The sequence below is a fragment of the Lichenostomus cassidix genome, chromosome Z (genome assembly GCF_008360975.1).
Source record: "Lichenostomus cassidix isolate B80296 chromosome Z, HeHo_3.0, whole genome shotgun sequence".
Lineage (NCBI taxonomy): Eukaryota > Metazoa > Chordata > Aves > Passeriformes > Meliphagidae > Lichenostomus > Lichenostomus cassidix.
The window spans coordinates 42455370-42478075 of NC_139511.1; the positions used below are offsets into that span (position 1 = coordinate 42455370).

Genomic DNA, 22706 nt, shown 5'->3' on the forward strand with positions numbered 1-22706 from the left:
TTCAAGAAAGGAAAAGCACCACCACTGTCCATCAGGGCCCACTACGTGAGGAGAAATTCAGAACCAGAGTCACAGAAGTTTCTGGACAGCAGCAGAAGGAAGACCTTTTAGTTGTAAGAGAAAGGGAGGATGTTTTGGCTGTCCCCGACCATGACACAGACTTTCACTGATATGAAGACCATGAGTCTGCTTCATCAAGGGCACCTCCCACTGAATGCTGTCCATACAGTTTCTCTTCAGATGTACTCACAGAGTTGCAGCAGCTCCTTGGGGCCTGCAAAGCCCCAAAGATTTTCAACTCTGTTCCTCTTGCTGGGCTTTTCAAAGCCAAAGACTTCACTGGTACACTACTAACTAGGTGATGACAGTCAGTGTTCAAGCACCTCAACTCCCCATCCTCCACAATAAGGATGTCAGACCAACCCAGCACCTCCCCTAAATTTACAATTAACTGCTACATAAATTACCGAATCTTCTGCACAGTAACATCTCCAAAATCTCCTTCAATTGAAACTGGTTATGCTGCTCCATCACTTTTATGAAGCATGCTATCAATCAGTATGCTAGTCATGAGGACATATTTAAAACTGAAAGACAGTTTTGCATGAGTGACCAAGAGTGGCCAGTTCTTCCTTGTGATGTAATAATTCCTGTTAAGATGGAAGTCAAGATAAGAAAAAAAAATCTGGTGCAGGCTGTGTTTTGAACATAACATCCACAGGTATTCTGTGCCTCCAGAGACAACTGGGAGAAAATTTTGAGATGGGTGTCATTCAGTGCTCCAGTTTTTATATATTTTCATAGAAAAGGAAAGTGCATCTATCAGGTGGAAAGGTATTACAGAAACAGATGCTTGAGGAATCTTAAAAAAAAAAAAAGAAAAAAGGAAGCCATGATCTTTCTAGTACACAAAGCAGCAGTTCCTCCAATCAGATTTAGAAACAGGGCTTGAAGCTGGCGCAGACTGTTTAAGCCATCAACAACTCAAAAGGGTTACACAGTATCCAACTATAGAGCAATTTAGATTAAAGTCAATTTTTCATCCTTTCAATTATGTAATATCAATAAAAGGACGCACGGGATAGATGCCAAATGTGAATAATGTATCTGGCAATCAAGCTAGAGTGCACAAACAAAAGGAATTTCCCTACCTGCTGTGGAAATAATCCCCACGGCAGCTGAGTAAGTTTTTTTCTTTCCTGAAAATAGTCTTTATTTCCAGATCAAAAATTTTCTCCCTTTCCTTGATCTCAAAAGGTAGCACTCCACACTGAGGGAAACCAACAGACTGCCAGTTGTGCATGCCTCTTGGACAGAGGTTTCAAGCAGCCTGTTTGGGCACTATCCTCAGAGCCACACCACCCTGCAAGGAGATCTCCTTCCACCTCCCTCAGCTCGCTCACAAGTTTCCACATCACGTGAAAAGGGAGCTCATTAAGTTCCACACAAGCAACACACGGCACAGCATTTGCACTGAGAAAAATATGGCACTGCCCAACTTGGCAGACCAGTTCCCATATGCACCTTTACATACACAGGAACTGACCACAGTTTGGTGGGTGAGGCTGTGAGGAAACAAGGAAGGAGAAAAGCAGACCCAGTGTGAGTCCAGCTTCAGCTACAGTCAGCTGGAAAAGGTGGGTGATATCCTATCACTGGAAAAGTATACACAGCTCCTACACGACACTGCGGGACAGTCAGGAACATATCATGAATACAGAGTGTGCTAGAGACTTATGAAAATATTGATATCAACATGGAACAGTAAAAACTGGTTAGTTGCAGTTTGTTTAGTAGGTGGATTGCTTCACACATTCCAGTAAAAAAATTTTACGTACTTCTGACCAAGGAATTAATAAAACATTTAGACAGATGAACCCTAATGATTTCTTTTTTTTTTGCAAGAAAACATGTAGGCAGGCTCTGAATCAAGGCAGAATTGCTATGAAGGCTGCAGAATCACTATGAAGTCCACAGAATTTTGTGGACAATAGCATAGCAAGGCAGGAGTCTCATTTGCTTCGTGTTAACCACCAGGGTCATTCTCACACTGTGCCATTCATAGGTTACCTTGTTAAAGAGGGAAGCACAGTACTTTCCGCCTAAAATCAGGGCATCTAACAAGTTACTGACAATGATGAGTGGAGTGGAAGTAATTTCTTCAGTAATTTCTTTCAATATCAAACTTTTTTCTCTATAAAACTCTATAAACTGGTTAATTTGGTCTTGATGTCCAGACAAATTTAATCACATTGTATCATAAAAGCAGAATACAGTGGTAGAAAATAAACCCTATTAGAGGCTTTTGGTTCAAATCACCACATTCATATTGCTATTTAAATCTCAGTCACATTTATTCAGTTGTTTCCAATGGAACACCAGATGTGGTCATTCCCAGAATTTTTGTAAATCTCTTTCCCTGTGAAAATATTACTTTCTGAGAGCTTAGTTTTGACTGTGCCTTACAAGAGCCATATTATGCAATGAATGCAGTCATGTGGAAACAAAGCTCATGCTATTTTAAAAAAACTCTGTTTAAATGCCCTAGACTGTCAAATCTGTATCACCCGAAGTGATTGTGGTAGTTTTAAAACTGTACATAAACCTTTGGGAAGCAGTATTCTCCTGGTCACACTGACATAGCACAACTGGCAAAGTCCACATGCCTAAAGAAAAGGGGACCTTTTGGTGGCGCAGCACTTTGTTGCTCATTTCTGGCAAAACACTCTTTAGATCAATCTTCCTAGCTTCAGGATGTCTGACACATTTACAGCAGCACATTAACATTCAAATGGGCTTATTTCTCCTTCTTAGGTGCTTTGTGGGTATTAGAAGTAAATGAATAATCTAACCTGCTCCACACTGGTCAGTGTAGCATCTTGCAATTCTGTATTAATGTCAGGATTTCCAGACTCATCCTGCTTTTACAAACTCAGGAAGATTTCTTCTAAACTTTATGATGCTGCACAGAAGTAAAACCGTTAGTTTTTCCGAAAGGCAAAAGGGTGAACATCTGACTCATTCCAGACTGTACAAAGTATCCTCCTTCTTTTCAATGACTCACTGCTGTTGCAGTTGGTCCATGAAATTTGACAGGCATTAAGTTCTTCAGCATGGCTTCTAAACTGTCAGTATTTCACGCAGGGTAGCTTTACGTTTTACAAATCAGAAAACAATAAATTAAATTAAATTAAATGTTTACATGGTATAAAACAATCCAGATGTGTACTTTATATGACTTAGGACTGTATCATATACATGAGTAATAACCAAATCAATAATTTAGAATTTTTAAAACTTCCGGATTGTCTGGTCCTATCTGGAAAGCTTCATTCATGCCAGCAATGTCAATCTTTATTTCACCTGGGGTTTAATCGCTAGTCAAAAGGATTACTCCCTAGAGCAAGGTCAGCACAACTGTGTCCTGGATTTCTCACGCATAATGCAAAGAAGCCAATAAACATAACTGTCTTCAAAATACTCATGAGTCATTCTCATACATGAATGTGTCTTCATGGCCTGCATGAAAACAAACTGTGAAAGTTAAGGTTGGGGCCAAAAATCCCTGGGTCATTGGATGTCAGGCTGCTAAATCTGGCATTAGAGACTTAATATTTTGGTTCCAGACAGCTAAAACTCTTCCTTCCTTCTAAATGACAGTACTGCTGGCAGTCAGTGTGAGAGTGTCATCTGAAGGGCAAAACAGCATGCACAGACCTTTCACACCATGCTCCCTCAAAAAAAGATGTTTACCTCTGCTGTTGCAGATGCGTTCTCATTAGCTCCAATAATGGAGAACTGAGACTTCTGCTATTAAAAACTGAACTTCAGCTTGCCTGCTTCTTAAACATGGATGGCACAGACACCGAAATTCTTATTTTCAGTACCAGAACTCAGTGCAGTAGTGATGATTCCTGGGCTTCTGATAGCACTACAGGCAGCAGGGGAAGAAGCAGCTGAGTAGCAGCAGCAGATGGGCGCTGCAGGATGGGCTCAGGCACCCTTACCTGCTCCTTACAGCATCTGTTTTGAGTGCAGCCGTTTTCTTGTGAGGCTAATTGTACCAGTGATGCAGCACAATGTGGCGTGAAAGGTGAGACACAGTGTTATCCAATGCCTGCATGCATCCATGCGGGACTTGACATAAACCACTGCATTCAGAGTTATAGTGGGCACTAGTGTAACTGCAAGATATTGAAAATCAGAATTTGGACAAATACGTGGATTAAGGATCATTCTTTCAGGGAACACTTCCCTGTAGTGCACGAGAGATGAGCCGCATGAGAACCGGAAATACACGGGTGTTGAAAAGTGTAACAGCTGAATGTATCTTGTGTGTCTGCATCCCCATACTGCCTGCAGTGACCAAGACTGCTACCTGACGATGTCTGCAATGGCAAGTAGTAGGAAATAACTGGAGGTTTTGTATTTAGTTACAAACAACAACAACAACAAAAAAACCAAACCCTAATTAAAAAGAAAAAAAGGCACACTGCACAGGTTTCTGTGTCAGATCTCTAAATCCAAAGAATTCCTCTGACTTCTATGAAACCATTTTAGATTCACCCCCAAAGCACACCGAGTCAGAAATTGTATCCTTGCAGACCGTAACACACAGATTTTATATTGTGAAACAACTCGAAGACTGCTGAAACACTCACCCTGACCTTCCTGCAATATCACACCATGCCTAAAGCAACAGAAACAAACCTCATTACTCAGATTGCAGCTATAGTCTAGACCCACAATACAAAAAGGTCATGTTTATTGCTGTTTTCCCAAAGTCAGGCTAAAACAAAGCCTGCGGAAAAACAGTGCACAGACCTCGGCAGGGAAGGTCCGAGCCCAAGGCGGGTATTTGCTCCAGCGGCTGCCCCCGCGATCTCTAAGCGGGGAGGACAGGGCAGCTCAGGAGCTACTCCCGCATTCCGGGAGCCCCTGCCCGCTGCCGCAACACGGCCGGGGCCGGGCGCGGGAGGCGCGACGGCCCCGCAAGCCCCGGCCGTCGGCAGATGGACACCCGTGCCGACCCACCGGCCCCGGGCACATTCACGCACCGTGCGGACACACGGCCCCTCGCACGCTCACTCATCGCGCACGGCCGGGCACAGCATCCGCGCAAAGCCGCTCACGGTGCGCTCACGGGAACGGAGAGCCGCGCACGGCCCCGCACAGCGCACACCCTGCACGCCACGCGCACGCCGGCCGCAGCCGAGCGCACCCCACGCACGGGGAAAGGGCTCGGTACCTGCGTGGCTTTGTGGAACTGCTTCTTCAGCCCGGCCACCGACATGGCGAGGGCAGCGCGCTGCAGCCGTGCGGAGCCGAGCCGAGCCGAGCCGAGCCGATCGGAGCGGAGCCGAGCCGAGCCGAGCCGAACCGCCGGGGCGCTCTGCCTGCCCGCACCGCACCGCACCGCACCGCACCGCACCGCGCCCGGCGGAGGCTGTCAGACGGCGGCGGCGGTGCGGGAGCGCCGTGACGTCAGGGCGGGACGCACCGCCTCCGCCCGCCCCCGCCCGCAGGTGCCCCGGCAGTGCCCGCCGCGGGGCTCCGGGGCTACCGCAGCGCCGCCGCCGCACCGCCCGGCCCGGCTACCCGCACCCCCGCCGGGCCCCGAGTTTGGCGGGCAGCGCTCGCACATCCCGTCCGAACGGCGGACCGAGCTCGGCCCGTGCGGACCTCCCCGGGAAGGGCACCGCACCCCGCCGCGCCCGTCCGGGTCACGGGCGTGGGGCTGCTCCGTCCTCCCACCCTGCGCGACCTCGGCCTCGCCTTAGCAGCCTCCCCGGCTGGGACCGGGATGCTCGTCCCCGCGGGACACCAGCCGCGGAAATGAACCCGAAAATAAACTGGCAGAGCAGCAATGGGGGCAAGAGATGAAAGCAATAGCAGAGGGGTATCATCGTGGGCCGGTTTTCTGAAAAAATATTTCTAGCCACGCCAGCTTCTTTGGGCCTGATCGCGCCTCGCTGGACCACAGATGGTAGTCAAACCACGGCTAATTGAGATTCTCTCAACAAGTGCTGTTTTCTTCTCCCGTCAGACTGTCAGTGATGCATAGAAAAGCACTTCTAAAGCTTGCCTGTTCCAGCCTGCTGGTGTGGCTGTTGGCTGGAGAGTAAAAGCCTAGAACCCAGATAAAAGTCATGTACTTTAGCAGTTCAGTGTTATAAACACTGGCAGAACAGTAATTAGCAATTATTAGGCTCTGCCAGCAAAAGACTAAACAACATGAGCAATGTGATCCAAACACAATGATCCTTCTCTGCAGGCTGAACCAGTCACTGCATATGTGTGCTGCAAATTAGCACAACCGAGATGCTACATTGGCCTTTAATTCCATCACAACAAACACTCTTCACTCAAGCTAGTTAGACAGGATGACAGCATTTTCAGAAGCACCTAAAGCTGTTTCTAAACTCTTCAACGGCTTGCTGTGGTGCTCCACACGGGCTTGCTGCACCTAGCCAAGCTGCACTGCTGCACTCCTCAGGCACACATATCATCTCAGCCTTACCAGGTATGAGGAAAGGGATGATACTGCACCTGTGGGCATCCAGGGGCAGAGCCATGCCTCCAGATCACTGATACAGTGCAGTTCTTGGAAGTCTTGAAAGAAAGACTTGACTTTCCTTCCTGCAGTGAAGGAAAGGATCTCAAATGGAAGTCCTGTCACTGCTTTTGAAAGCATCAAAGTTGTTCATTGTGAAGAATGGCAAAATAACGTTATCTCTCTTCTCACTGGAGAGTGGGAGATGGTAACAGCTTCATCCTGAGCATAAGTAGGAGGCACTGCTTTCTGGCCTAGTCCCAGGTCTGCACAGAAATGCTTCCATCCACTCTAGTACTAATATTGTTTTAGAGGATGAAAAATGAGACATATGGAGATGCTAGGCAGGGAGTGGGAGTCTCTTGTGCCAGCCATTGTGCTTTTAACAGAAAACTCCAAATGTACTTAGTACTTTGGAAAGGGCATTACAGTCCAGAAACACAGAACTAGACAGTAAACCTATGCAAATTAAAAATGTCATAATTATTATTTATTTTTATAAAATCAAGAATATATTTCTGTATTACTAAATAACTGGAATTATAGTATTACACTTCAGGATCTTACATTTGTTGGCTATTTCCAAAGAGTACATTCCTGTCAACTACAAATTTTATGTGAAAATTATATAAATAAATAATAATAAATAGTAAATAAATGGACATATAAATGCCAAATTCAGTATCTGGATGATGACTTGGAGATACAAGCTATCCCCCATTTTCATGGGTATTACACCCCTGCTGGTCCCACTGTCTATTGATTGAAATGATAGTATAATGCCTGGCTGTGAATCAGCCCGAATAGTAGCTGAGTTCCCTGACTCACCTACATTACTGTTTGTGAATATTTGTATTCTCACAGCTGAATCTGACACTTTTACTTCTGCTCACACTTCTTTCATTTTCTTTTTTTTTTTTTCTTTTTCTTCTACAATATCTATGTTCTTGGGAGTGGAAAGTATTATCTTTATTAAAACATAATTCATGTCAGTGTCAATGGACTTAAAACTCCTTTGTGTAAATTAAATGGTGACACTTCTTGGACAAGGAGAAATTAATTTAGTGCCTGCTCTTCAGTATATCATGTCATTTGTGATTTCTTCTCCTGAAGGAATCTAAATCGTGCTTTGAAATCAGCTTCAGTGAGATGACATCTGGTTTTAATAAACTGCAGCAAACAATAACAAATTATTTTTGCCTACAATGTATCACATCTGATTTTAAAGTATTTTATATATTTATGAGATGTATACCTATATGTGTGTATACACATGATGCCTAAGCTTTTAATATATTTTTTTCATATATTTGTAGCTTTGTAGATTGCTAATTCATGGCTGTAGATCCAGTATTTTTCCTACCTTTTCTCTCTAGATTTTAGAGTAATAAGCTAAGCTTGTAATACATTCCTGAAAATACTGTTTTGTCTTATTGTCAGGATGAGGACCTACAAGAAGAACATTACAACCAGAATCTGAGAAGTCATAACAAGAAGTGGGGCAAAGAAGCCCTTGGACCAACTCCAAGGGATGGATTACTGGGGCTACTGAATCTCCTGTTGGATGTACCTGTTAGATATCCTATTTAACTAACCTTATAAAGTTGAAAAAATCTGGTGCTGGGTGTGCCCATCACCACTGGGACACCTGGAAACTTCTAATAAAGTTCCGCTTTTTACTTTACTATCCTAACACTGTTGCAAGGGTTTTTCTTCCCTTTTGATTATAGGAAACACATATATGTAGTCCAAACCCCATTTTAAAATGAATAATTATAATAGGCTAAGCAGTTATTTTTATTCCACATCGAAAAGAGTATTCTAACAATAACTTAAGAAAGTCACCATTGTTGCGACTGCAAGAAATAATCAAATGTAGGAAAGACAAAGACTTTTTTAGGTGCAACCCTAGTTCTTTTCTTTCATTGCACTGTTATGAAATTAGGTTTTAAATCACTTTAGTTCTTACATAACGTATAGTTGAATCTGCAAATTTCGAACTGCATTCTCATTCTGAAAGTAATTTAGTGAAATGAGTGGAAATATTCACTTCAGTAGGTCTTCAAGAATTTGATTCATGCTTTAGTTGATACAGCTTTTTAGAATTTTTTATTAAAAATCAAGTAGGTGATATTTCAACAGCGCACAGGCATGTAAAGCATAATAAAATCCCCTTGATATGTTGCCTACCAAAATAAAATAAAAGGCTAAAAATACAACTAAAGCATTAGTGAAAAGTGTTTGATCAGGAGAATGCAAAAAACTAATTCCAGGAGAAGATGGTATGGCTGGTAGGTCCTTGCAGAATGTACAGTGGAAGCAAATCACTCTGTTCTGCACTTGGATAATAAAATAACATTGAAAAACCAAAGGCGAATATAATCAAAGAAAAAAAGAAGCCAGATGGTATTATGAATACAAATTTTCAAAATAAGAAACACCAAAGAAATATCAAAATATTCTTGGAGCATTCATTCATATTTCACTGGGGAAGAATTTGGATATTTATAAAGTTCCCGGTACTACTATGTCAATGATTTTACAGAAAGTATTTGTTGATATTATCTTCATAATACTTGTATAAGACAGAAAAATGAAAATCTTTCTGAATAGGAAGGGCTCCACAGAAGGTTTTGTCAATCACCAACAACTGATCAGGAACTGTGTAGCTCAGTCAAAAATTAAGCCAAAAACTGAAAATCAGAACCCTCATTTGAAATCTAATCTGGGCCACACTACTACTGGGCTACACTACTGCTACTAAAGACATTTAAATCCAAGCACTGTAAATCAGCAGACATTGAATAACTGTATGAACATTAAAAGAATGCTGACTTTAAAAAAGGGGTGAAAGATGGCCATGTAAGTGTGAGACATAAAGGAAGCAAACAAAACCCCCCTCTTATTGCATTATCTCTAAAAAAACTAATTCCTTCGTTGATTATGAAAAAAATTGTCAGCTTCTGAAGGTAAAAAGGTATACAAGACATAGGCATTAAGTTACAAGCAAGAGAAGACTGAAACATCTAACAAAGAAATAATCAGGAGAGAAAAATATCAATAAAACCCATCCTTTTGTTTGAATTACAGGAACCATTTAACTTCATTTCACACAAACCGATAAAATAAAGAAGGATTAATGGCATTGTTCCTATCAGTTAAGTAGTATTACTCTTTTAACCACAGTAGATACAGATTGAATAGCTGAATTTTTGTGTTTGTTTCAAGCGTAACATAGATTATCCAGGTTTGGTAGATTCACTGCTCCAAATCATCTATCTCCAGTCTCATGAATTTACAACTTCAGTTTTCTTTCTTAATGGATGATCAACAGATGAAGTTTCCTATAATGTCCAAGAGTTCTTCTTTATAAAATACAAAAATCTTAGTTGGACATAATACCACTACTCTGCTAGTGTACTTCCTCAAACAGTGTTCATTAAAGTACAGCAGGTTTTTAGTTCCTATTCTCAAAACAAAACAGGGTCTGTGTTCTTTCCAAAGTACCTTACTGTGGTGTTAAACACACCATCTCCACCATGGTATGGTGAAGACACTTTATAGCAAAAATCCAGGGTTCTTAAACTGTTAGTTGTTAGGAGTTTACATACTTGTAAGGCACAACAAATGTGCTTAACCAGCCACCATAGAGCATGATAGGAACAGGCATCAGGTTTAACCAATCACCAGCAATACAGTGTGAGGACTCATTGGTTCTAATAATTGTTTTACAATTGTGTAACTTGTTTTTCGCCTCTAGTTTAGCTGAATCGTTCCCAGAATGCTTTTCCAGATAGACAAAGTAACAGAAGTGCGCAAGGGTTTTACAAGGGTAACAAGGCCCTCACTTTGCAAGGCCTTTCTGCTCCGCAACACCTTACTAAGAAGCATTCATAATTACATATTTGAAAAATGCGGGATAATGCAACCATGAATCATGTCTTCATGGTTCACCACCAGCAGTAAGCTACTAAGTTTTTGTTAATTGCTCCATTAGTTATGAAGAGAAAGCATGGACTGTTCCTTTTCAAGTTTCAAGTCTCCTCTAATTTTGCTTTTTCCAGAAGTTGACTAAGTAGTTAGATCCCTCATTTACTAAATAGTGCCTAGTCTGAATACTGAATACTGGATAATAAACAGATCTTTAAGAATCACATCTAAAATTAATTTTCAGCCACCTTTTCAAGTAGCAGTTTTTAGGTATATTTTGTAGCAGCAGCGACTTCATCATAGCAGCCAAGAAGTACCAGAAAAATACCTGCAGACAAGACACATCTTTGGCCAATAAATCCAGCACCAGTTTACAGCTAGGGCACCTATCAGCACAGAATGACCTGGATCAATTTCAGAGATGCTGGAGCACCATACAGATATGCTCTGCTTATGTACTTAATGCATTGTCCAGGCACTGGTATCTTAGTAGGCCAGAAGTCCTGCAAGTGGATTTTGGACAGTTTCAGACTGTTTCTTGTGCAGACAAGAGGCGTAAACACCTATGCCTGTGTTTGTGTGCATACAGTATAACAAGAAGCATGCCTTAGGTGTGCAGCTAACGTACATTTTTGAATCAAAAATTTTAATCCCCAAAACAGGCTAAATTGCTCATGTTCTGTCCCCTGCCTCCTTGCAACAGATGAGCTACAAAGCTGTGCAGATGTCAGCACGGTCACATCGCCAGCTCCCAGGAAAAAGAGCACAGTGGAAAGGTAAGCATCATTTGCTCTTCATTAAATTAATGAGTGCTCCTTCTGATCTCTGTGTTGGTAAGCAGTCCCCTGCAGTACCGTATCAGCAAGATTGTCATAAATGAAGCACTGCAGCAAGCATAGTCTTATTTCAGATGACTTAATCTAATGTAGGCATAGTGAAATATTTCATCTATTTGGCTAATTACAGCTTCATTACATATAGATGTATAACAGTATGTTTAGATAGAGATTGTACAGAGTGAGAACTCATAACAATTATACCCATGTTGAAAAATTCTTACTCAGTTTTTCAACTCTGTGCTCTAGTTCCAGTTGTACCTAAGTGACTGTTTTATATTTACTTTTATTTTTAAACATAGTGGAGATATCTTTAAATATTTTAACCTTTATATACTTTTAGCCTACTATTTTTGTCTCATGATGCACAAGCAGCTAACACAAACCAATACATACCTTCTAAAGAAACTTCCAGTTCTTGAGACTATCAGGCCTGATAATCAGTGACAGGCCATATTTTCTTGACTTGCTAAAAAAACATCTTAGGACACTAGAAAAATGCCATCTAGAGGGACCTGGACAAGTTTGAGAAGTAACCCATTGAGAATCTCATTATGTTTACCAAGTGTTGGTGCTGCACCTGGGTTGGGCAATCCCCATTACCAACACAGGCTGGGGATGAACAGATGGAGAGCAGCCCTGGGGAGAAGGACCTGGGGGTGCTGGTGGATGAGAGGCTGGACATGACCCAGCAATGAGCACTCACAGCCCAGAAAACCAAAGCTGTCCTGGGCTGCATCCAAAGCAGTGTGGCCAGCAGGGCCAGGGAGGGGATTCTGCCCTTCTGCTCTGCTGTGGTGAGACCCAGCCTGGAACACTGCATCCAGCTCTGGGGTCCCAGCACAGGGCGGACAGGGACCTGTTAGAGAGAGTCCAGAGGAGGGTCAACAAGATGATCAGAGGGATGGAGCACCTCTCCTATGAGGAAAGACTCAGAGAACTGGGATTGTTTAGCCTGGAGAGGAGAAGGCTTTGTGGTGGCCTAATTGTCACGTTCCAGTACCTGAAAGGAGACTACAAGAAAGACGGAGAGAGACTCTTTAAAAGGGCATGTAGTGACAAGACAAGGGGGAATGGCTTCAAACTGAACAAGAGCAGGTTTAGATTAGATATTAGAAAGAAATTATTTGCTCTGGGGGTGGTGAGACTCTGGAACAGGTTTCCCAGAGAAGTTGTGGATGTCCCATCCCCAGAGATGTTCAAGGCCACATTGGAAGGAGTTCTGAGCAACCTGTTCCAGTGGGAAGGTGTCCCTGCCCATGGCAGGGAGTTTGGAACTAGATGATCTTTAATGTCCCTTTCAATCCAAACCATTCTATGATTCTATGATCCTGCTCACTTTTCAAATTTCTTTTCTTTTGTGGAAACATAGGTTGGTTAGTAAGGAAAAAACATTTCCGACAAGTTATGTTGGGAGATGTTTAGGGAAGGAATCGCAGAAATACTAGATGAAACTATAGAAGTTTCAATGTACCCTTTTTTAGGGACTTTATTACAGTGAAAATAATTTTCAGAGATTCAAATTACCAGTGCAGTCAGCATAAAACAGACAAAGTTTCAAAACAAATTATATTAGAATATGAACTTTAAAGAACAAACAGATCTTCCAGGTCTGCAGCAGTTGCTGAAGCAGTGAATTTTGGTTCAGTGATGTGCCATTAACTCTTAAACTCTGTCAAAATAATTTCCTTCCCAGACATTTGTATTTCAATTACCACAAATCTGTGTGAGGTTTGGGCACAAAATGGTTTTTCTGTACTACTGAATGTCCAATAGCTGTAAATCTTTTGTGCAGTTGTTCATCTTGATGTCCACAGATTTAGAAGCTACCCCATCTGTGCTTATTTGGCATAGTGAGAATTATCTGCTACCCTTGACAGACATTAGTGACAAAGTTCCCAATGTGGTCCTTACTGCAAGAATAATGCTAAGACACTAAAGCAAGTCCATGGCTCCACACACTTGAAAATTAACATGAGTTTGACCTAATTGCAGAAGGATAATTTCTGAGACTTCTGAATGGATAAAAAAGGCCAGATGATGGACAAAAGAAACTATTCAGGAGTGACTGGTGCACTCAAATGCTTCAGCTGTAATAAGATGATCCTTGAACATCTTGATTTTGACCTGTTGCTTTGGTTGTTTAGTACTGGGAATGAGACATCCAGATCCCTCTCTCTCCATTCTGAGTTCATGTTTTCATTTTTTTTTTTCTTTCTACTAGTTAGGTAAAGATTACCAGCTCCAGTAAAAACCTGGCAATAATTATCATTTAAGAATGCTATATGCTGCACCACGTAACAGATACCAGGTAAGCACTGAGCTAGAACACATATGCCTTGAGTTCTCCAGCCTTGAAGTTCAAGCTGGAAAGAAAGAAGCCTTTGTTATTCAGCAGACATCATACCCTCGTTGAATGGACTTTTCTACACCCACTAGGCTTGCTACTGTACAAGCACCAGTGATAATATGAGCATAGAATGTCCCAGGTTCCCAGTCCTGTGTTTCTGTCCCCTCAATGAGTAAGAGAAGCTGAAACAGGGAGAGCATCCAAGCCACAGCTTGGCATCACCCACACAGCTGTCACTTTATAGTTTCCTTTCTGTTAACTATCACTAATACACTTCTCTCAGCTATCATGATGATTCATATTCCATCTCTTCCCTACACAAGAGCAGCTTTCAGAATGCCAGTGTAGGTTTTTTGTCCATCATTTGTATGACTGGGCTTGAATTATAACAGAGTTTGTACAGAAAGTGAGAAATCGACTGCCAAAGCCTCTCCACTGGCTAAAGTGAAGCCATACAATTAAGAAAATTGGCTTATTTTAATGGGTTAGGAATCACAGTTTGGAGTAACTTCAAGGCTTAAACTAGAGGGAAAAAGGAAAAGGAAAGAGTTTTTCTGGTTCTACAAAAACAAAATAGATAACAAACAAGTCCTTCTGCTCCACTGACTATAAAAAACTAAAAGCCAGTTCTAGTCTTATCCCAGAATACAATAGTGCTACTTTTGAGTACTATACAGAAAGTAGCTTGTTCTCATGGATATGCTTATGCCAGAGGTTTCATATCCAGCTGTTTCAGGGATTCACAACTACTTCCACCTGCAAGTTGAAAACCATGCAATTTTTTCCACACACCATAATCACAGTTCTCCTTTTCCAGTCCTGTGTGCAACATTTGAACCACCACTCCTTATACAAAAAAAAAAAAAAAAGTTAGGCAAAAAAAGGTGTCTTTTACAACTCATTGGTGCATTACACAAAGACAAAGTATTTAGCAAATTCATTAGCATCTTCACAATTTTCCCAATGGAAGCGGCCTTCCTCTACTTTGTGTTCAAGTGTGATGTCACAAAGCTAAATCCACATTCCATCGTCAGCACAACTCTGATTCACATGAAAGTAATGCAGTATATACTTCCCTTTCCTGAAACTTCCCTGAAACTTTCCTGAAACTTCTCTTCCCTGAAGCTTCCCTGAAACCTCCCCTCCCCTCCCTCATAAGCATGGAGGGGGAAAAAAGAGACTGCAGAGATAATTATAGAAATAGTTAGAGGCAGAAGCATTTTAATTTGATTTGCCGATTTTATAATATTTAGGGAATCCTTGTAATTTGAAATTTCCTCCCCCCTTTTCACTTCTTTCTTTTTTTTTATTTTGCATCTCTTTCACATACTCTTAATATTTTGCCATTTGAAGACTGCAGCTACGTGTGGAAAACCTCTGATGTTTTTTAACTTATAGGAGACCTTTATTTTTTGTTGAATAGCAAGTTTAAAGGGGCAAGTCTTGAAGGCTGCCTTTTAGAAGAAGAAATATTGAAATAAGACAATAACTTAAAAATTTGTTATACTTTTGGAAGAAAAAAATCTCTTTCTAATCATGCATTTTCCTCATGGCTTCAAAAAAAGAGATAATTTGTAGGTTTGTTATGTTTGCAACAGCATCGTAACCTCTTTGCCAGTAATGCCACATTCACTCCAATCAGTCAATTTATTTCTTATCTATAGCAGCAATTTACACTGAGGTTTTGCTAAACAGCCAAAACAATACCTCAATATCAATAAAAAAACATGCTGGTATAAATATTCAGCATTTTTAAATAATAATTTTGCTGGAAAATGTTTTGAAAATATTTTCCAAAGGAAATACTAGGTGGGAGCAAGGAAAAGCTAACGAAAGGAAAGACAGATCTAGTTAACATGGAATGATATCTCCCCTCACAGTTAAACAAATGTAGGCATGCTTTGCTGAACTCCCAGTGACACTTCCATAAGATGTGCACATAAACAGCAAAAGTGGACTGTATTTAATTAAGTTCCTATAATATTTAGCTGAAATGCACACAGACCATATTTTATAGGTAAGTTGTTGGAACAAAGGATTATATTGGGAAAATCAAGCAGGTTTTTGATACATTTAAAGTGTCAATAATTTGGTGCAGAAGGCTTCTTTTTCCAAGTATGCGAGTCTGGACATCCAATAAAGGGTAATATCTTCCCCTGCAGACTTGAGGGATCTTTTAAAATATAGTTTTAAACTTTCAGGGGTGCAGTGCTTGCTCAGAACATTAACTAAAATATATTACTGACATTCTGCCCTGAATTCTGCTTCTACTACTTCTTGGTATATGCTTGTTAAATTAAACATCCATAGTAAAAGTAAGGTCCATTTTAAGAATCCCTATTTTTGTGCACAGTTTAATTTGCAAACTGAATTTTAAGCTTAGTGAGGAGGTCAGACTTGCTGTAAGAGGAGATGGAAGCTGTGCAGAATCCCTTTTATCTCCCAAAATTTCATTTGACATCATGAGGTTAAATTAAAAAAAAAAACAAAACCCAAAAACCAAACCAAAAAGGTAGATTTTGCAGATTCTGCAATAAATTCATCCAAGCATTAAAAACTAATTATTTTATTTTTTTTCTATGAAGAAAAACAAGAAGAATTGCCTTAGGCCTGCTATAAAGAGAAGTGCTTTAAATGCTCCTTTCCATCTGTTGTTTGGTCTCTCAGAGCCCCCTAGGGTCTCCAGAACTGCTCAAAGTGGTATTGTCATGCACTTGCCTCTGTCAAAATGCTTTAAAATTGGAAACTAACCCTGTATCACGGGGTCATGTAGCACAGTGCTGTCATCAGACCATTCTCACTAATGTAATTTTGAATAGTTCAGCAACATTAGTGAATATGAGACAAAACAGGCCACCTGCTCCCAGATGCTCATGGAATGCCAAGAGTCTAAGCTGATAGTCAGAAATAAACAATTGAAGGAAGCACTTGCTGTTTTCCCATTCAACATTCAAGACTTCAGACAGTGCCAAACTATAAATATCTTCAGTTCAAGCTGCTTAAGGTCAGTGGATTAGCATTAACAGTAAAAAAAACAAACAACTTAGTGCATTAAACTCTCATATCATTATGTCGGGGTTTGGCTCTGACTAAATGCCAAGCACTTTTGCTCTCTCCTGCTGCAGATGTGCAGGAGAGGGGAAAGAAAAAAACCTGTAAAAAACACACACCAACCTCATGAGTTAAGTGAGATAGGACACTGGTAGGAGGACACATGGAAGAAAGGGCAGACAGGCCCTACACTTAAAGTTGCAAAGTGATTTCATTACCTAACAGAGTTGGAGGATAAATGAGAGGTAAAAATAAGCTTTTCATACACTATTTTGTTCACTCACCCCCCTCCCTCGTACGAACTCATTTTTATTCAATCCCTTTCTTCCTTCCAACCAAAAAGCTCGGGTAGGGAGGCAGGGTGTAGGGTATATTCTCAGTCCACAGAGCAGGTCCATAAATCTATACATCACCACAATTCTTCTACTACAAATACTCTTTATCTCTACTAATCTCTCTCTCTCTCTCTCTAGACAGTTTCTCTGCTCTCACCCCCTCCCTCTTAAGAAGCAGTCTCTCTGCTCACCCCCCTTCCCTCTTTCCAAACCAACAACATGGGCAGAGGGCAGGGTAGGGGTTTGTTCTCTGGTCAGTCTATCAGGGAGAGGGGTCCTCTACTTAGCCATGGTGTCTTTCCCACGAGAGACAGTCCTCTGGGAACTTCTTTGGCATGGGTCCAATCTCACAAGCAACATCCCACCCGAATTCTGCTGCAACATGAGTCTTTTTGTCCATAAGGTGCTGTGCAGATTCTCCCGAGCTGAGGCCAGGCTGCTTACATCCCAGGAGCAAGGAAAAGGCCTTTCTCTCCCTTGCAAGGCCTTTGCAGTTTTAACTCTTTAGATGAGACTCCCACTGGTTCACAGACTTTTCCAGGCATCCACCTGCTCCTCTGGAATGGGCTGTGGGTGGATTTCTGCATCCTTGTGGACTCCATGGGCTGCAGGGGGACCTCCTGTTCCCCCCATGGCCTTCACCATGGCTAGCAGAGGGTTTTCAGCTCCGGCGCCTGGAGCACCTCCTCCCCACCTTCTCCACTGACCTTGGTGTCTCCATGCTGTTCTCCCTCCACATATTTTTACCTCCACCTCCTCTTCAAACTACAAAGAAGTGTCTGCCTGCCTTGTTTTGATTTCTTCTTAAATATGTTTTCACAGAGGTGTAACCAGCACCTCCAATTGGCTCAAACTTGCATGTCCATCACTTTCAGAGCCATCAGAGGTTGGCTCTGGTGGACTTGGTGAAAACATCCAGAACTTTCATACAGGACACACAGGAGCTATCTTTGTGCCACTCCCCACCCCTCAGACATCTCCCCAGGCCTACCACAACAGCTTCTGAGGGGTTTAAATTTCTCTTAGATGTTAAAGATACATTGCTGATGTTTTGGGCCAATCAAAACCACCACACATCAAAATTAGTAGGTGTATTTAGAAAGAAAAAAAACCAGTATAGAATAACTGCCACGGAGAAATTAAGTACTGGTACTGTATATTGTGATTCTGTGCTCAAAGAATATTAGGCTAAAAATTTTGCAGATTTGTTCTTACAGCTATTAACTGACCCTTATTTTAGATCACTTCCAAAATCATAACATGGAGCTTTCAGAAGTTATTAATAAGATATGGGAAAAGACTAAGCACAATTGTTATTCCATGGAGTACTTACAAAAAGCCCCAAATCCAAATCTTCCCAATTGCTATTCCATGTGATCTCTCTACTACATTATTTTTATCATTATTTTTATCTCATATTTAGATAGTCTCAGTGATGCCGCTTTAGAAAGAGGATAAAACTGTGCATCCTGTCAGATACTCAGCTTGTGTTAATCATTGAAGGAACAGTCTTTCACATACATTTTCAAAGCAGTCACTGACAAATGCACAACCATGAAATCTGTTTCTCCTTGTATATTTCCTCCTGACCCTCATTCACTAAACTATTTTCTTACTGTCTTTTTCTCTTTGTTCTTTCATAATCATTCTGTCCCTGCATATTTTATCTTTTTGATGCATTGTTATACTTTTGTCTTGGTCCCTCTTGACAGATGTTTTGCTCTCCAACTTACTCTTAGATTTTACTTCATCTGTGTGCCATCTGTGATCATTCTGTTTCCTTCCCTTCAGTCACAAGGATGCAGTAGAAAGTTATCTGCACCTGAGATTATACCATTCTTTCTCATGGTAGATAGAAAGGAAACTAGAAAAACAAATGTCCAAGTCATCAAACAAACTTCTTAAAAATAATGGCCTGTGTTTATGGGTTCCTTCAGAGATAAAGCAGTGGGATTAGTGACACCAAACACATTATCATCTACAGTGAGTGTGATTACTGTGATGTCTGGTCTCATTCATCCCATGAGTAAGATTTTCAAGTATGTGCTTCTATCAGGTATGGTTACCAACATATGTTTTTCATTTGAAATATAAAAGCCAATGTGTGGAGAGGCTTCAGATGGAAATTCACATATTGCCTTACGTTTGGATCAGAGAAAGATTAGTGAGAGATTTTGAATACTGCAAAATGGTTCCTTAAATATAAGAAACAGCATATTACCTCTACAAAAGTGAGTAATTTCCAAAGGGAAGACATAATTATAGGATGGTTTCCAAAGCTGTCTCCTCTTTGATTAGTGCAGTGATCATAATCTGCATGAGCTTTCCCGAGAGAAAACAGCATGACAGAAAAATCCTTTGCCAGCTTTGAATCTATTATTATCTAGTTTTCAGTGGATAAGCACCTTTGCTTTTCAGGCATAAATAGAGAAAGAAAACATTTGGATTTGGCTTTTTAAATGATTATATGAAGAATAGTTTTCCTTCATTTCTATTTCCTGTGTATTTACAAATTCTGCAGCAGCATCCCATCTTCAGATTTCAAATGAAAATATCTGACTGAATTAAGAGCAGTTATAACATCATGAGGTAACCTCAAGGCACACTCTTTCTTTGTGTCATGATTTTTATAGTGGAGGGTGTGAACTCTTCATTCATCCCTGGCACGCTAATATCTTTCTCCAGAAAAAAGGAAACAAAACTGGTGCACTATTATTTAGGTGTTTTGAAAACTGATCTGAAAGGAAGAAAAGTTCTTCAGACACAATTTTTATTTGTCCTGGTAGAGTAAAACATTTTGAAACTCTGTGTCACAAAATACTTTCTAACATTGCCGTAACAACAGTGGGGGTTTTGTTTGCTCTTGGGTTTGTTTTGTTTTTTGTTTGTTTGTGGGTTTTTTTAATGAAATGATCCAGTCATTATTTTAAGCACTTACTGAAACTGCACTTTGGGTGTTACTCAGTCCAAAACTTCCTGGAGACAACAATTCTCCTATTGAATTAAAGACTGATTTGTTCTTTTGTGAATTAGGACCTCACTGGGCATTTCTACAGGACAGTACGCTTGCAGAAGGCACATGAAAATTTTGGTCATGCTCCTGCTAAACTTTTGCCATTAGTATTATGTTTGCATGACACTGTTTTGATTGTGAGGGGTTCAGAGGGGCGACTTTTTTGAGCAGCTGCCAGCACCTGTCCCTGTGTCTGACAGAGCCAGTGCCAGCCCCCTGGTGACAGTGGCAGCGCCTTTGGGATAACTTGAGAAGTGGGGGAGGAGAAGCAGGGCAGGGACTGAAATCAAACTGTGCAACAGCAACTGCAGCTGCAGAGGGGAGCAAGGGCATGTGAGAGAAGCAGCCCTGCAGACACCAAGGTCAGCGGATAAAAATGGCAGGAGGTGCTCCAGGCACAGGATCTGGGATTCCCCTGCAGCCCATGGAGCAGAATGTGGTGAGGCAGCTGAAGCCCATGATGGTCCAGAGTGGAGCAGATATCCAGCTACAGCCCATGAAGAATCCCACACCAGAGCAGGTGAATGCCCAAACAAGGCTGTGGCTACATGGAAAGGAGCCCAGGCTGGAGGAGGTTTGCTGGCAGGACTGTTGACCCCTCAGGGAATCCACACTGGAGCAGCCTTTTCCTGAAGGATGGCAAACCATGAGGAACCCACCCTGAGTAGTCAGTGAGGAACTGCAGCCTGTAGTAAGGATGAAGTTGTCTCCAACAGCCATGCTGGAGAAGTTCATTGAGAACTGTCTGCTCTGGAAAGGACACCACGCTGGAGCAAGGAAAGCAACTGAGGAGAAAGGAGCAGTACAGATGTGTTTTGAGCTAACCACAGCCTCCATTCCCAGTGCACCTGTGCTGCTGCTGGGGAGGAGGGGGAGAAAAACTAGACAAAAGTTGAGCCTGGGAAGAAGAGAGGGATGGGGTGAAGGTATTTTAGGGTTAGTTTTTATTTCTCATCATCCTACTCTGACTTGAGTGGAAATAAATCAAGTCTGTTTCCCTGAGCTGAGACTACTTTTCCTGGGACAGTAATTGGTGAGTGATCTTTCTCCATCCTGATCCCAATCCATGACATTTCCATTATATTTTCTCTCTCCTGTCTAGGTGAGGAGGGGGAGTGATGGAACAACTTTGGAAGGCACCTTGTATCCACTCAGAATCAACCCACCACACCATTACACTGCTGTGAGGTGACCTACAAAATCTGCAGTGTAGACATAGCCACAAGGTCAGAATCAGAAGTGGAACCATCCAAACACCCTAAGGTTAAACCAAGGACTGTGTTTATAAAGCTCAGTATTTTAACAGTGGGGCTATCCAGTTTGCCTGTACTACTTTGTTTATATCATACATAAACAAATTAGTTTTCTTCATGTTCCCACTAATTCTGGTTTCAGGATCTTTTCCTGCCCTAGTAGTGTAAACATGCTTAAACAGATTGAAAGATATTAGGCACACAACAACCAAAAAAGGATTACTTTGATTTCTGCATTCCCCAAAGAGAAATCTTTCTTATATTTAAATCAAAAGGGATTTTACATCTTTTGTGAAAAAATCTGGCCCATATCATCATTCCTGCTCCACAGGAGAACCTGAATTTAAAAGCTCAGTATTACATCTGAGTCTGGATGGGGCATCATGCTATACAAGGTGAACACAAGGTAAATAGATCACTTGCAGAAATATTAAGACATAAGGATTAATTTTCTGCTGCTTCTTCCTCCTCCCCAAGTCTGTTTTTTGTCTGCCTTCCCTCCTTTCTCCTCCATGCTATAACATGCTGGATTTCCGCATCTCCACAACTGTCTGGATCAGGAAACTGACACACCTGAAAAGTAGCCAAAGGAAAAAAGTTTGAGTTTTCATTGCTCTAGATAGCTGCTAGCACCAGCCCACAGACAGTAGCAGGACATGCAGCCAAAGCAGGGAGTAATGGAGAGATCATTACCTTTAATGGCAGCCAGTTATTCTGCTGGTTTAGGGAGATCGTAAAACCACACTGCCTGGTGATCACTTAAAGAGGAAAGAAACCCTCATGAGAAAGATGGAGCAGCTAAAAGCCCAAATATAGTTTAAAATCTGTACAGATGAGAACAGACCTTGGGGCTGTAGACATAGGTGTTGGAAAAACTTTAAACAAAACCTCACTTTGCAAGCAGAATAAAGGATGATGTTTGGTTTTGAAGCATTTGATAAATGCCTTTTAGTTGCTGGGCATTGATAACTGAATTCTATGAAACCAGAGAGAATAGCACTCCATACAAAACATGAAATGTAAGAAAATAGTTCTATTTTAAGGAAAGTGCAAAAAAGAGCATCTGGCTAACCTCATTAAAAAAGAAATGGTCTTATGATTTTGAAGGACTGAACACCTATTGAGAGAGCAGATAAGGAGCAGATTCTGGGACAAGAAGTTCAGAGACATCACGGATCAGGTGAGGTGGGGTGAACACAATGAGTTTCTGACAGAGCAATAAGACATTGCCAGGGACAGGAAGTCAGAGTCTGTGATGAAGCTACGCAAGAGTTCACAGCACTCTGTAACTGAGCATCCAGTATGACAAGAAACAATATCTGAGGAAGTTAGGTGCCAAGTTTAACCCTAGTGGGCAGCTGAGTCCCAAGCAGCTGCTTACTCAC

General features: G+C 41.4%; 1 protein-coding gene across 1 annotated transcript in view; it reads right to left on the reverse strand.

Annotated features, from left to right (window-relative positions):
- The window catches only part of SH3GL2 (SH3 domain containing GRB2 like 2, endophilin A1), an 86081-nt gene extending 80658 nt beyond the window's left edge, over nt 1–5423 (reverse strand). The window contains exon 1 of the mRNA XM_085042083.1: nt 5249–5423. Within this exon, the coding sequence (XP_084898209.1) occupies nt 5249–5293 (45 nt within the window). The 5' untranslated portion in view covers nt 5294–5423. The remainder of the gene's footprint in view (nt 1–5248) is intronic.
- Between the last annotated feature and the right edge of the window lie 17283 nt (nt 5424–22706).